The sequence below is a fragment of the Chlamydotis macqueenii genome, chromosome 3, assembly GCF_036417535.1.
Source record: "Chlamydotis macqueenii isolate bChlMac1 chromosome 3, bChlMac1.mat, whole genome shotgun sequence".
In the NCBI taxonomy this organism is placed as follows: domain Eukaryota; kingdom Metazoa; phylum Chordata; class Aves; order Otidiformes; family Otididae; genus Chlamydotis; species Chlamydotis macqueenii.
Window position 1 is genome coordinate 87763834 of NC_141558.1, and position 13088 is coordinate 87776921.

Here is a 13088-nt window from a genome sequence, read left to right on the forward strand (position 1 = left end):
CCCGCAGCTGGGAGGCGGAGGCGGGGAGCTTGCGGTGAGTGGGAGCTGCTGTGTTTGGAAACAACGTGGCCGCAGCCCCATTGGGTGCTGCCTCCCAAACGCGGCGAGGGGAGGGCGGGCGCTGCCGGCGGGAGGAGCCGCTCCCCGGCCGTGACGGCGGGCCGGGTTACTTTACAGCCACCTCGGCTGCCTGGCAAAAGCGCCCAAGAGTGTGAGAGTTTTACAAACACTAATCAAGCGTCGCCCTTCCCCAGGGGATGCGGAGGAGAAAAAAAACGAGGCTTGGTGGCAAGGGCATTGGAGACTGGTGAAAAGTTGGGTGGGAGGATGCGGCGCACTGCCAGAGGGCCTTTGGCTGTTGCCCCCACCTCGGCAGGAGCTGAAGGGGCCCTTTGGGACTGCTCTGTGCCTCTGTGTAGTTACGAGGCACCTCCGATGCCAAACACCTTCAAAAACGTTCTGGCTCCCCGATGTCAGTCAGGACGGGTGCCGAAAGTTCGCTGTCACTGAGCAGGGGACCCGGGGCTCTGCCTGTGAACTGCCAAAGGGGAAACCTGCGGGTATCGGCAGGGCCGGGGGAGCGGATGCTCCCTCTCCCTCGGACTCCAACTCCCATCCGCCCCCGCGGAGAGAGCCCATAAGGGACTGAGAGGGGTGTGCCGTGAGGCACGCCGGGAGCTGTAGTTCTGAGCGGGCGGGCGGTGCTTGCTGGGAGCCGTAGGCGGGCGGGACTCGGTTTCCCGTGGCGCCGCGCGGCGGTTGCTGACGCCGGGACCGGGGCGGCGAGCCCGGTCGGGGAGCGGGAGCGGCACCGGAGCGGCGGGGCCGCGCCGGCCGCCATGGACTCACGGGTGTCGGAGCTGTTCGGGGGCTGCTGCCGGCCGGCGGGCGGCGGGGCGGGAGGGGCGCTGCGCGGGCGCGGAGGGGCCGCGCCCGGCGGCGGCGGCGGCTCGAAGGCGAAGAAGAAGAACGGGCGGAGCCGGGGGGGGAAGGCCAACAACCCGCCGTACCTGCCGCCCGAGGTGAGCTCCCCCGGCCGCGCCGAGACAACGGCCGCCGCCTCCCGTCAGCTGAGGAGGGGGCGCCCCCCGCCCCGGGGCCTGGCGCCGCGGGGGGCCCGAGCCGCTCTTGTCAGGGCCGGGCAGGGCCCGGGGGCGGGGGGCGCTGTCACCGCCCCTGCGAGGCTGCGGCGGGCGGGGGGCTGCTGAGGGAAGGTGCCCTCCCAGCGGCCCGGTGTGACGCGGGGTTGTTGCCCCGCACCCTGGCAGGTTTGGTCGCGGGTCAGGCTGGAGGCAGTTTCTGGAGAAGGTTCGGGCGGTGTTGGTGCGGGGTGGTGCGGGGTTGGGCTGGCAGCCCCGCGGGCGGTCCGGCTGCCCCGGCCCCGGTCTCTCCGGGGTTTGACGTGGCAGCGCTCAGTGCTTGTGCCGCCAGTGCCAGCGAGCTCCCTGTGTGGTCCACCAAACCCTGTCCGTTAGTAGCATCTCGCTGCTCGGCGTCCGTCTGAGGGTGTTTTACCACCTGGGAACTAAACAGCTTCGGAAATAAAGCTTTGTTCAACTCGTAGTCCCGAGCATCCTGTTCGTGTCTCTCCCTGAGAGCCGATCTGGTGGGTGTAAGTCCCTTTCCAGCTGCCAGACTCGTAGATATTGCTCAGCAGGTTATAGTGACTCCCTTCCCAGCTAATTTGGCAACTGTTTTGTTACGTGGAGAGGCAGACGGTATTGACACATTGTGAGGCACTCGCCTCTTGCAGCAGGAAGAAATGGCATTGGTAGTAAGTGGGTGTGTTGGTTAGTTCAGGCAGCTGGCACCGCACTAATAGGACTGTCACTGTGCGGAGCATTACTTTGCCTCGGAGTCGATCGCTTGGCCCCACTCGGTGAGCTTTCTGTAAAATATATAAGAGCCTGTGCTGGGAGGGAGCAATTCCTCCACAAGGCAGGACTGTGACTCTTGGCAAGAAGGGAAAACAGCGCTTTGCTATTGTTAGATCTTCTCCACGGGCAGGCTGTCCCCTGCAGCAGCAGTTTAGCTTTTGTTCCCTTCAGCTGGAGGCTGGACAGCCCCCTATGGTTTCAGCACAGCTTCCTGTCCCTGGCTACCCTGTGTAGTATGTGGCCCAGCAAGTCTAGGCTTGTTGCTTTTATAGTCTCAGCTGCCTTGAAAGACACCCACCCCCTTATTTAAAGGACAGTGAATGTCCTTTATGTGAATGCAGTGCTTTTCTTAAAGCTGGTAGATGGTAAAAGAGTAAAACGTTCTGCAAGTACCTAGTTCCGCTGCCCAAGAACTGAGATGATAATTCAGAACTTCCTTCTGTTGGCCTGCTGCCACCATAAGCACCGCTGTGGTTAGGAGCTGAGCTAGAAGGCAAGGAGAAGGCTATTGCCTCTCCTGATGTGCAAATCAGTGTCCAGAGGAAAAGGAAGTGTTTAGTGTTGGCATCTCAGTTTAGTCTGGCAGAGTACTTGGCTTTCTACAGGCTCCAGCCCTTTCTCAATGGTCCTTAGACTGAATCAGTGGAAAAGTTACTTCAATATTGGCTGTACGTTCTCTTCAGAAGCTGGAGCCTGTTGTAGTTGAAGTGGGCTTGACGAGTACCTGGGCCTTTCTGGTTTAGGCTGTCACAGTCCATTTTGGCCCCAGCCCTTCTGGGAAAGTTCTCCTGAGCACGTTGTGCATAAAGAGTCCTGATCAGTTCTGGTTCTCCAGAACTGCCAGCCCAGTTCTGGAGCAACTACTACTGCAAAGAAGACAGTAGCTTGTTTCCTTATGTCTGTAGTCCTCTTGTGGAGAGAAGATGTGCAAGAATACGAGAAGCAGTCAATGAAAAAGTAATTGAGTGAGGGAGGATATCAGTATGCAGGAGAGAAGACAGGGACTTTTGTTCCCAGTCCCCTGTTTCTGTGCACATTCGGTGGATGGAAGCTGCTGGATAGAGTGGGAGTGGGATGCTGTGCGTGGCATTGTGGATCATGGATGGGTGAGGGGGGATACTTTTAATCATCTGCTGCCCTGTGCCTTTTTGAAACTGGAACTCTCTCTCTGTGACTGTTAGACCGGCCCTATTCTTTACTGGCAGTAAAAAAAAATCCCCAAAAAGCAGTATTATCCCCTGTGTTACTCTCTAGTTTTATCCTCTGTTTTTCATTATGTTTTCTTCATACAAGCCTAAAGTAATTTCCAGTTGAGTGTAGGAATGAATGGCAGAAGAGGCTGTGACATAACACAGTATATTTCTGCCACTTTCCCTCTCTCTGAAATGGTCAGCACAAGCTGCAGACTATCTGGGCAGCTGATGGCAGAAGTCCCTGCTGGCAGAGCATCTAACCTTTCTGTCTTGTTTCATTCTCTAACCAGGCAGAAGATGGGAACATCGAGTACAAGGTGAGCCTTTTGAGGTTGCAGAAGGAGGTCTTCCTCCCAGAGGGTTATTTTACAGTGAGTAACTTTACCAAAGGCAACACAGGGGAAACATGCCCAAGGAAGGGACAGAGAAGTGGACACTATACTATCAGTCAGGGAACTATCAGTCATCTTCTGTGTCTCTGTGCCTAGCAATACCCAGTATGCTGAGCTGGAAGAATTTGGTCTCAGTACTGATTTTTAGGAATCTGTTTTAGAAGATGAGACCCACTGTGTTTTTCCTGAAATCTTCCTCATTTTGAGAGAGAGCTGCAGGTGTCCCTGGTAATAATTTGTCACTGTCTTGTGGCTGTTCTGCCATTTGCACTTCTTTGTCTCCCATGTCACAGATGGGTCCCACAGTGCTGTTTTTACCCCCACAGAAGCCAGAGTACAGATCCCTTTGGCGAGATGCGGGAAAGTTGTTCTACCATATGTATGCACCTTTGCAAAACGCTTTTTCACTTGTCCTGTGGCTTCTGTGCAGACATTAACATGGGCAGTGTTTTCTAAAGGTGGGTCAGCAGTGGGGGCATTGCTTCCTAGTGTGAGGGAAGTTCATGCTGTTTAGAGAGTTGCTGGCTTGGGCAAGATTCCCTCTGCATCCAGGCTGTGACTGTAACTATACCCTCTGTTAAACAGCTAAAGCTAGTGAATCCCTCACAATATCGCTTTGAGCACCTGGTGACACAGATGAAGTGGCGACTACAGGAAGGCCGAGGTGAGGCCGTCTATCAGATCGGCGTGGAGGACAATGGGCTGCTGGTGGGCCTTTCAGAGGAGGAGATGCGTGCCTCGCTCAAGACACTGCGGCGTATGGCAGAGAAGTATGTGTTCCCTTTCATCTGCAAGACCCACAAGTATAAACAGCCTCCAGTAGAGAGGCTTGGCCCCAGGAGTCCGCTGAGGAGCCAGTGGCTCCATTCTACAAAGCCCATGTATGACTGAAATTCCCTCATCATGAGGTTCTGGAAACGTGAAGGCAGTTATAGGGCTTTTGGCTGGAAGCTTGAGGCTTCTTCCCTGCTATCCCAGCTTTCATCCCATTCACTTTGCCAGCTGTGATTCCGGAGGTGCAAGAGCTGCCGAGTACAAGTGTGTGTCTCACTCCTTCCTTTCACGTTTGTTGCAGGGTTGGGGCTGACATTACAGTGCTGCGGGAGAGGGAGGTTGATTATGACAGCGACATTCCAAGGAAGATAACGGAGGTGCTTGTTCGAAAGGTGCCCGACAACCAGCAGGTAGGGACCTGTGACTTGTCCGTCCTCTCCTGCTGGAGACTTAGAGGCTTCATACAAGCCACTTCCTTTTGGGATGGGAGCCCAAACCCTAGAGGCACTTTGTCATAGAGTGGCCCATAGCAGGTGCTTTAAAGAGCTGCCAGAGGAAGGCTTGATGATAATGCTTTTCATCTCCAAGATTGTGGTTGAGGCAGATACCAGTAGGGGAGATCGCTTGAATCAGAGGTGAGAAATTATTTCAGTTCTACAGCAACAGTTCTGATGCAGGCCAGTGTGCAAACAAGGAAGGATTTAGAGTTCCTGCTGCAGCAAAGGACCATTTTTCTGATATCAAAGCCTGATGTGTCACATCACAACTATAGAGAGTGTATCACAACTCCTGGGCAGTGGTTTGCTGGGAGCAAGAGAGAATCTGAGCAAGATTACGCTGCACAGTGTCAGTCGTGGAGGGAAGCTCTCTGAGGCCCATCTCCATTGCCATGTAGTGTTCATGCACACCCAGCACAGCAGCGGTTAAGTTTCATGATTTCTCTGTTTTTCTTCCTGTAGTTCTTAGACTTGCGAGTAGCTGTGCTGGGGAATGTGGACTCAGGGAAGTCAACCCTGTTGGGTGTCCTAACGCAAGGAGAGCTGGACAACGGGCGGGGCAGAGCACGCCTCAACCTCTTCCGGCATCTCCATGAAATCCAGTCAGGAAGAACGTCGAGCATCAGCTTTGAGATCCTTGGCTTCAACAGCAAAGGAGAGGTGAGAAAGTGGGCTGCTGAACTCAGAAAGCTGGAGGAGAATAGGATCACCCTCCTGTTACAACTGTGAGTGGGACACGAGAGAAGAGAGTGGCACAGCTCTGTGTGTTCCTTTAGCTGAACCTGAGTGCTAGTTGTCCATTTGCCACAGACATAATTTCTTGCACTTATGGTGAATGATGTCTTCTCACTAATTCTGAGGTCAAAGTGGATAGATAAGAGATGAATCTTCTTCACTTGCTTGCTGAGGCTCCTTCTCTCACTTAATCTTTATGTTCCTCAGGTGGTAAATTACAGTGACTCTCGAACAGCAGAAGAGATCTGTGAGAGTTCTTCCAAAATGATCACTTTCATTGACCTGGCTGGCCACCACAAGTATCTGAAAACAACCATCTTCGGCCTCACCAGCTACTGCCCGGACTTTGCTATGCTGGTGGTTAGCGCCAACACTGGCATTGGTGAGTGTTGCCCTGCCTGCATGGATTAACAGCAATGTGCGAAGAGAAACGGAGAATGGGGGCAGTGGGTCCTTGTTAACTGGGAACAGTTGACAGGAAAAAAAAAAATTAATCTGGAAGCCTCTACTGATTTCTTGTAAGTCAGTGCCTACGGGAGGAGAACAGAGTTGTGATCCTCTTACCAGCTGTAGACCACATTAAACTGTACCCTGGACAGAGAGGCTTTGTTTGTAATTTGAGGCTGTGTTTGTCAGAGAAAAACAAACAAACAAACAAAAACAAAAAAAACACCCCACCTTTTACATATTCTTAGGGGTGCTGAATCCTGAAGCCTTGTAAAAAAGCAGCTGGAGTTCTCCCACATCTTTCCTTGACATTTTTGTGTCTGTTTTCTGGCAAACTCTAGCCCAAGAATGAAAACTACTGCATCTTTATGAAGCAAACAGATCAGTCAGAAAAATTCTTTGTGGTTTTTATTTTTCTGGACCGATGTTTGGTTTTGTTTAAAAGAATAATTTTGCTTTTTCATTGCCTGATGAACTAAGCAGTTAGGGTGAAATCTCTAGAGTGGCCTTGTGGGAGAGCCAGGAGACATAGCTATCCCATAAACAAGCAACTGTGGTGACTGCTACCACACCTACACTCTCCCTTGTCTCCTGCAGCAGGTACAACGCGAGAGCACTTGGGCTTGGCCATGGCCCTCAAGGTCCCATTCTTCATTGTCATCAGCAAAGTTGACTTGTGTTCGAAAGCCACAGTGGAACGGACAGTGAAGCAGCTGGAGCGAATCCTGAAGCAGCCAGGCTGCAACAAGCTCCCCCTGCTTGTGAACTCAGATGACGATGCTGTTACAGCAGCACAGCAGTTTGCACAGTCTCCCAAGTAAGGGACAATTCCTTTCTTCTGCTGGGAGCAGGCAACTCAGACTGGGCTGTTGTGTGGAGCTGGGAAGGGTGACTATGGGGGAGGCAATCACATCTCTAATGTCTTGGCTCCTCATGAGGTTTCCTACCTGTGCTTTCTCCTGGAAGGCATTTTCCCCTCCCAGGCCTTTTTCTGGGCTCTGGGAGCAAAAGATGCCTGAGGCTGCACTGGAGTTACTTCTCCGTGATAGAAGTGTGGGTTAGCAGAGGAGTGGGGCCTTGACCAACCCCTGAGGCACAGGTTACTGCAAAGTTGTACCTAGCCCATGTGCCCTCTTGCTCTGGCCATTTATCACTGTAGTCTCTGTCCTCTTGCTGGACTCGGTAGATTCAGGATCCCTGCTGCCTTCTGCAGCTCCACTCTGGCCTCCTCCTTATTCCTGTCTATTTGCGTCTGACAGCATCACCCCAATCTTCACACTGTCCAGTGTTTCTGGGGAGAACCTGGATCTCTTAAAAGTCTTCCTCAACATCCTCCCTCCACTGACCAACAGTAAAGAACAGGAAGAACTAATGCAGCAACTCACAGAGTTTCAGGTGTGTAAGGGTAGTTTGTTTCCAGTTCTGGTACTGCACTCATTGCTGTGTCATGTGGCAAACATCTGGGGGCTCTGGACAGCATGGGGAGGGATGTGATGAACTCCAGGCCTAGCAGGAGACATTGAAGTAAAGAGAGGACTCACTCTGTGAAAAAAGCCTGTTAGGCTGGGCTCTGTCCTAATCAAGAGATGCCCATCTCAGGGATAAGATTGTTTCTCTGGTTGCCACTTAAAAGCAGATGTTCCTGTAATGGGAAGGTAATAGGAACTGGTGAAGGCTCCAAGATGGTGTTTAATGGCCAGCAGAGAGCTCACCTCTCCACACAACGGGCAGGCACCTTGTCCTCATTCTGGAGTGCTATTTCACAGCTTATTCTTGTTGCCTTGCTGCAGGTTGATGAAATTTACACTGTGCCAGAGGTGGGGACTGTTGTTGGAGGAACTCTGTCGAGGTAAGCGAGGACAGGCAGAGAAGAGTGGGTGTGAATGGTTGCTGAAGTTCCCACAAGGTTAGAGTCACCCACTGCAGACGAAAGCAGTGCGAGGCTTAGTCCTGAATGCTGCCAGGTGACTGAGCCAAGAGAGGGCAAAGCCCTCCAGGGTGTTGGGAGGTGCCCATTGGAGCAGACCATTGCTCAGATGGTGGCAAGCAGGGATTCTGCTCTAAAGTTGCTGGATTAGGAATGTGACCTGTAGTGTGCTGAAGGAAGGCATGCTGGGACCTCGAGTCGGCAGAGGTTTGCCATGATCCCAAGGCATTGCTTTCCTCCTTCCTCAAGCAGGGGGAGGAAATGTACAAGGCAAGTCCTCTGATTCCAGCAGAGGTTAACTGCATGCTACCCCATGAGAAGACAGCTGTCCCTCAGTGTTCAGGAGTGATCAGAGCAGTTTGGCTCCAGCGCATCCATGCAGAGCAGGCATCAACTGCAGTCTCTCCAGTAGAAACCATGCAGTGTGGCAGAGCACTGAGGACAGAATGGCCCCTATCTGAGGGATACCTGCTATTCTTAGAAGTGATAGTGTGGCTTTCGCTCCTACTGTAGGAATCCCTCTTCCCGCCATCCCTGTTAGTTAGTTCCAGGTAAGAGTCCGAGGACACTCACCTCCTTGGTCCTGGGGAGTTTGGGCAGGTTGATCTTGGAGGGTGAAATTTCTTCCTTGTCTCCTGATGAACTCTGTCCTGCTCTGCTACCCTGGACAGTGGGATTTGCCGAGAAGGGGAGAACCTGGTGGTTGGTCCCACTGATGATGGGAAGTTCCTCCGGCTGAAAGTGTGCAGTATCCAACGCAACCGCTCAGCCTGCCGTGTGCTGCGGGCCGGACAGGCAGCCACGCTGGCCCTCGGACCCTTCGACCGCTCCCTGCTGCGCAAGGTGAGTCCTGCTGTTGTCAGGTTTCTCACTGGTCCAGTGAGCAGGACTCAAGGCTTCCCTGGAGATCCCCCATTGGTAGGGTGGGAATGAAGTAGAGCCATCCTCAGGAAACTTGCTGGAAGGGGAGGAAATGGACAGGCTACAAAGTAGGATGAGTACAAGGCTGAGAATGGGATGCAAGCCCAAGTCGCAGGGTGGAGATGTATTTGTGGTTTGGGGGGCTGTTCAGAAGCAAGGGGACTGGCCCTAACTAGTCTGTGCTTTGGGTCATTGTGCAGGGCATGGTCATGGTGAGCCCAGAAATGAACCCCACCATCTGCTCAGTGTTTGAAGCCGAGATCGTGCTGTTATTCCATGCCACGACTTTCCGAAAGGGGTTCCAGGTGACGGTGCATGTGGGGAATGTGCGACAGACTGCTATCGTAGAGAAGATCCACGGAAAGGTAGGCACGGGAGGAAAGGGGAGGAAGATGGACCTCCCTGTGGGGTTTGTTGGTATTCCACCAGGCCCTCTAATAAAGCTAGGGGCTACTGGTATCTTGAGTAGCTGTGTCCCTTCCTAGGAGCACACGTCATCCCTTTATCCTGCCCATTTGGTTGCTTTTCCTCCCAACACATTAAAGAATTCCCTCCCCACAAAACAAGCAGCATGATGGACTGCAGCAAGACTGCAAAGGGACATGAATTCTCCATTCACCAAAGCTTGTGTCTTCCTGTCTCCCCATAGGCATACACTAATGGGAAGGGCTCAAGCCATGCAGTCTGAGGGAGGCAGCCTGCTCATCTGCCTCATGTTAGCATCCACAGACACCTCTCCTGTCTGCATTGGTATGGTAGATGGGTCTAAGCTCTCCCCTTTTTCTATTCAGGACAAGCTGCGGACAGGAGAGAAGGCAGTTGTCCGTTTCAGATTCATCAAGCATCCTGAATACTTGAAGATTGGAGCCAAGCTGCTTTTCCGTGAAGGAGTCACCAAAGGCATTGGGCATGTCACTGACCTCCAAGCCATCACCACCAAAGAAAACGGCCTGGAGGAGTCGCTGGGGCCTGGACAGCTGAGCTTCTGACTACCACTAGGTCAGAGAGATCTCCACTCACCAGTACCCAGGGAGGAGGGTGGAAGCTTCCATGGCTCTCTGAGTGATGCCTGGAGCTGCTGCTGTCCCGTTCTAGCATGGGTGTCCCTTCTCCACACTGTGAGATGGAGTCTGGGAGAGTTTCTCGCATTCAGTGCCGTACATGGGGCAAGTTAAGCATGTCCTCCACATCGCCTGCAGCTTTTGTTACCCTGTCCTCCTTCAGAATAGATCAGAGGCACCTGCAGACCCGGGCAGGCAAGTTCTGGCTTTGTTTACTGTTTGAAAATTACCGGTTGGGAGGAGCAGAACCCTTGAAGACTAGCAGTGAAGGGATGTTTTTCCATCTCTGACACAAGATCTGGTCCCATTTCTGCTGTCTGAGCACTGGGTTGATAACAATACTCTCTTGAGACATCCTACAGCACATCCTTCTGGGCAGGGGATGGAAGAGGCCCTGCTACCCACAGCAAGGGCTTGGCTGAACCTCTCAGAATGCATTCAGGACACTTTTTAACCGTTTTAATCTTGGTTGGCTTTAATCTACCGTGTGTCCATTTGTGTGTTGGTTTTGCATTACTCCAATCTGAGTGTCTTACTGTTGGACAAATGTCCTGTTCCCCACTGACATGTACACACTCCTTTGGCATCCTGCTTTCTGACTCCTGGGAAGCAGCGGCTGCTCTGCGTGGTGCAGCCTTGACAACGTAACGTCAAGAAGGCAGAGTTTGCACTTGCGTCTGTTCCTCGCAGCAGCTGGGCAGGAGGCCGTTCTGTGGAGCAGAGCGGGACCCAGGCCTGTGCTGGCATGTGCGGGTCGTTTCTGTGGATGTTCAGCTGCAGGTGTCACCTGCACACTGGCAGCAGTGGTTTGCAGTGGGCTCCCTGATGTGGCTGTTCCAGGTCCCAGTCCAGCTTACTCCTCACACGCTTGCCTTAATGTTTGAGGAGGACAGGCTGCGTAACTAACACAAAACCAGCTGACTTCTGTTGTTTAGATGTGATTTGACAGTGGCGTGACTTTATTTCTGTTTCTCCTGGAGGAAGAATTATTTTCTTTCCCTTGCCACTGGGGTTTGTTGTCAGAGGAAGGCTGATGTTACCAGCAAGGACTCTGTGCACGGAGTGGAGCACGTTTGTCTCTCACTCGCTGTCGTACAGCTCCCCTGTGTAGCTTGGAGGGTGCACCAGGGGCTGTATAGCTGTACATAGGCTTTTGGTTTTATTGTTGACTGTTAGACCAAATGTGGCTGCTGTTAGCAACAGGCCTTCAGCCAACCCTGTCACATGGCATGGTGGCCTGCCAGCCCTGACTGAAGAGAAGAGTGAGGGCCTGTGATAGCACCTGGACACCCAAACAGCCCTTCTACCATCCTGAGAGCAAGTTCTGCTTCTGGGCTGCTGGTGCGGGCAGTGCCTGTGGAGTCGACTGACCTGTGCCGGTCTGGACGTCGCAAAGCGGTGAGGAGGTGGCAGCTGCACCCTGTGGGGAAGCCAGTGAAATGGTGGTATCAATGAAGGGATTCAGAGGCAGCGCAGTAGTGACAGGAGTGACCTGTCCCTTGGGGGGAGCACCGACCCAGCTGAAAACCTGCTTCTTCCCCATCAGCTCCACAGTGAGACAGGAGCTGCTGGCTCAGGGTCGCCACTCAAGCAGGATCCCTCTTTCTACCCATCCTGGCAGTGGTCTGGGTGTTACGGTGACATGGTCTTTCACCCATGCCTGCAAGAAAGACATACCCAGCAGGCTCTTCCCTTTTGTGCCAGTGGGTCACAAAGAAAGCTGCCTGGGGGTGGGGGGAGGGGGACTCCAGCTGTTTGCAGCAGCCCTGGTGTTTTCTACCCCAAAGCGGGCATGGGGCGCTGTGACCTTCTCTGAAATAGCTGATGGCTGGTCTCACCTCGTCCCTGCCATCTGTGGCATGACTGTTCTTGGTGCCATGCTCTTCATAATTGCTGTTTTGTTGTCTTGAAATTTTCTAATGCTGGGGGTTGTCCCTGTTCCCCAAGCATCTATATATAAGTGTACAGAATAAAGATGTTTTATTGAGCTTGCTGGCTGAGTTGTACAATGAGTGAGGGTGGAGCTGGGCTCTTGCCCTGCTGCCCTTGGAGCCAGGTCACGGTTGGAGATGGCTGCCTTTCACCTCTTGCTAAGCTTCCTGCATTCAGCCCTATAAATACCGTCCTGTGGCGTGGAAGGAATGCACGCGCACTGCTGTTTACAACCGTGCTCTCCTGGCTTATCTGAGCAAGCCTGGGTGTGCAGCCTGGGGTGACGGGCAGCCACGTCACCCTGAGCACAGCACTTCAGGCTGTTGTGGGCGGAACGGGCTCTGGCAGATGCTTCCTCGCAGCCACAAATTCCCCCAGAGCCTAATTAAAGGGATGCTTTCTAGGGCACGCGTCTAACCGGTGGTTTGTTTTTAAAAATAGCTTCGACCTTATCAAGGGGTTTGCAACTGCCTTCTCTCCATGAGAACAGGTTGTTCCCTTGGGACAAGCAGAGGCAGAAGGGCTTCCCTGTGGAGGTAACTTGTGTCACTGAAGGGATTTGCTTCTTCCCAACTCGTTTGTGTGTCAGGTAGTGGCATCTGCTGAGTCTGGTCCTGCCAGATGCTGAGGAAATGAGACACGCCGCTGTCACAGGAGCATGAGGCAACCCTGCCGGACTGGTTGCTACTTCTCTTTATATGAGGACTTTGGGAAACTTGTCACTAAGCAAAGTGAGGACTGACATTAATGTGAGTGACTCTGTAATTCCTTCCTCTCCCAATGACCAGCAGAGCTGCACGCGCCAGAATGAGCTTCTTGTGCTTCCTGAACTCTTGCAACAACTGTGTTGTGAAGTACTGGACCCTTACTGGCAGCAATGTAGCAGCTTCCCAGCACAGGCTGGCTGCTGGAAGGAGAGCAGTTCATGGCTGCAAGTAGGACAGTGCAGTTCAGAAATCAAGGGAAAAAAATAGCACATGCAACTACAGCTGCACTTTGCATCATTATCAGCTGCCTGAAAGGTTCTTTCCCCTGCTAAGGGAGGGGAAGCCTGCAGCTGATGAAACTCTCTGCAAACTGTGTTTCTAAACCCCACCCAGTGCTGCCTTGGTGTGGTGTGTTCCTTCCCCAAGAGCTGAGTTCAAATTATTGGCAGCAGCACTTCTGGAAGAGGCTGGCAGGTTCCAGGCAGTCAGTGGTGTAGCACAGAGCTGAGCCCTGCCGGGCAGCTGAGGGCAAGCGCATCTCTTGCCCTGGAGTTGGTCTTGCCCTCTCTCAGTGCCCACTTGTCCCTCCACAATATTCTGCTGAGCTGGCTGTTGTAATTTGTGG

General features: G+C 53.0%; 1 protein-coding gene across 1 annotated transcript; it reads left to right on the forward strand.

Moving 5' to 3' along the window:
* The first annotated feature begins 808 nt into the window (after positions 1-808).
* Positions 809-11811, forward strand: GTPBP2 (GTP binding protein 2). The gene is made up of 12 exons (XM_086745248.1): positions 809-1022; positions 3361-3387; positions 4048-4232; positions 4538-4646; positions 5196-5393; positions 5676-5850; positions 6513-6732; positions 7175-7310; positions 7706-7764; positions 8514-8685; positions 8964-9128; positions 9555-11811. Exons 1-12 carry the CDS (start codon positions 840-842, stop codon positions 9750-9752), a joined length of 1827 nt encoding a protein of 608 aa, XP_086601374.1. The 5' UTR covers positions 809-839; the 3' UTR covers positions 9753-11811.
* The last annotated feature ends 1277 nt before the right edge of the window (positions 11812-13088 follow it).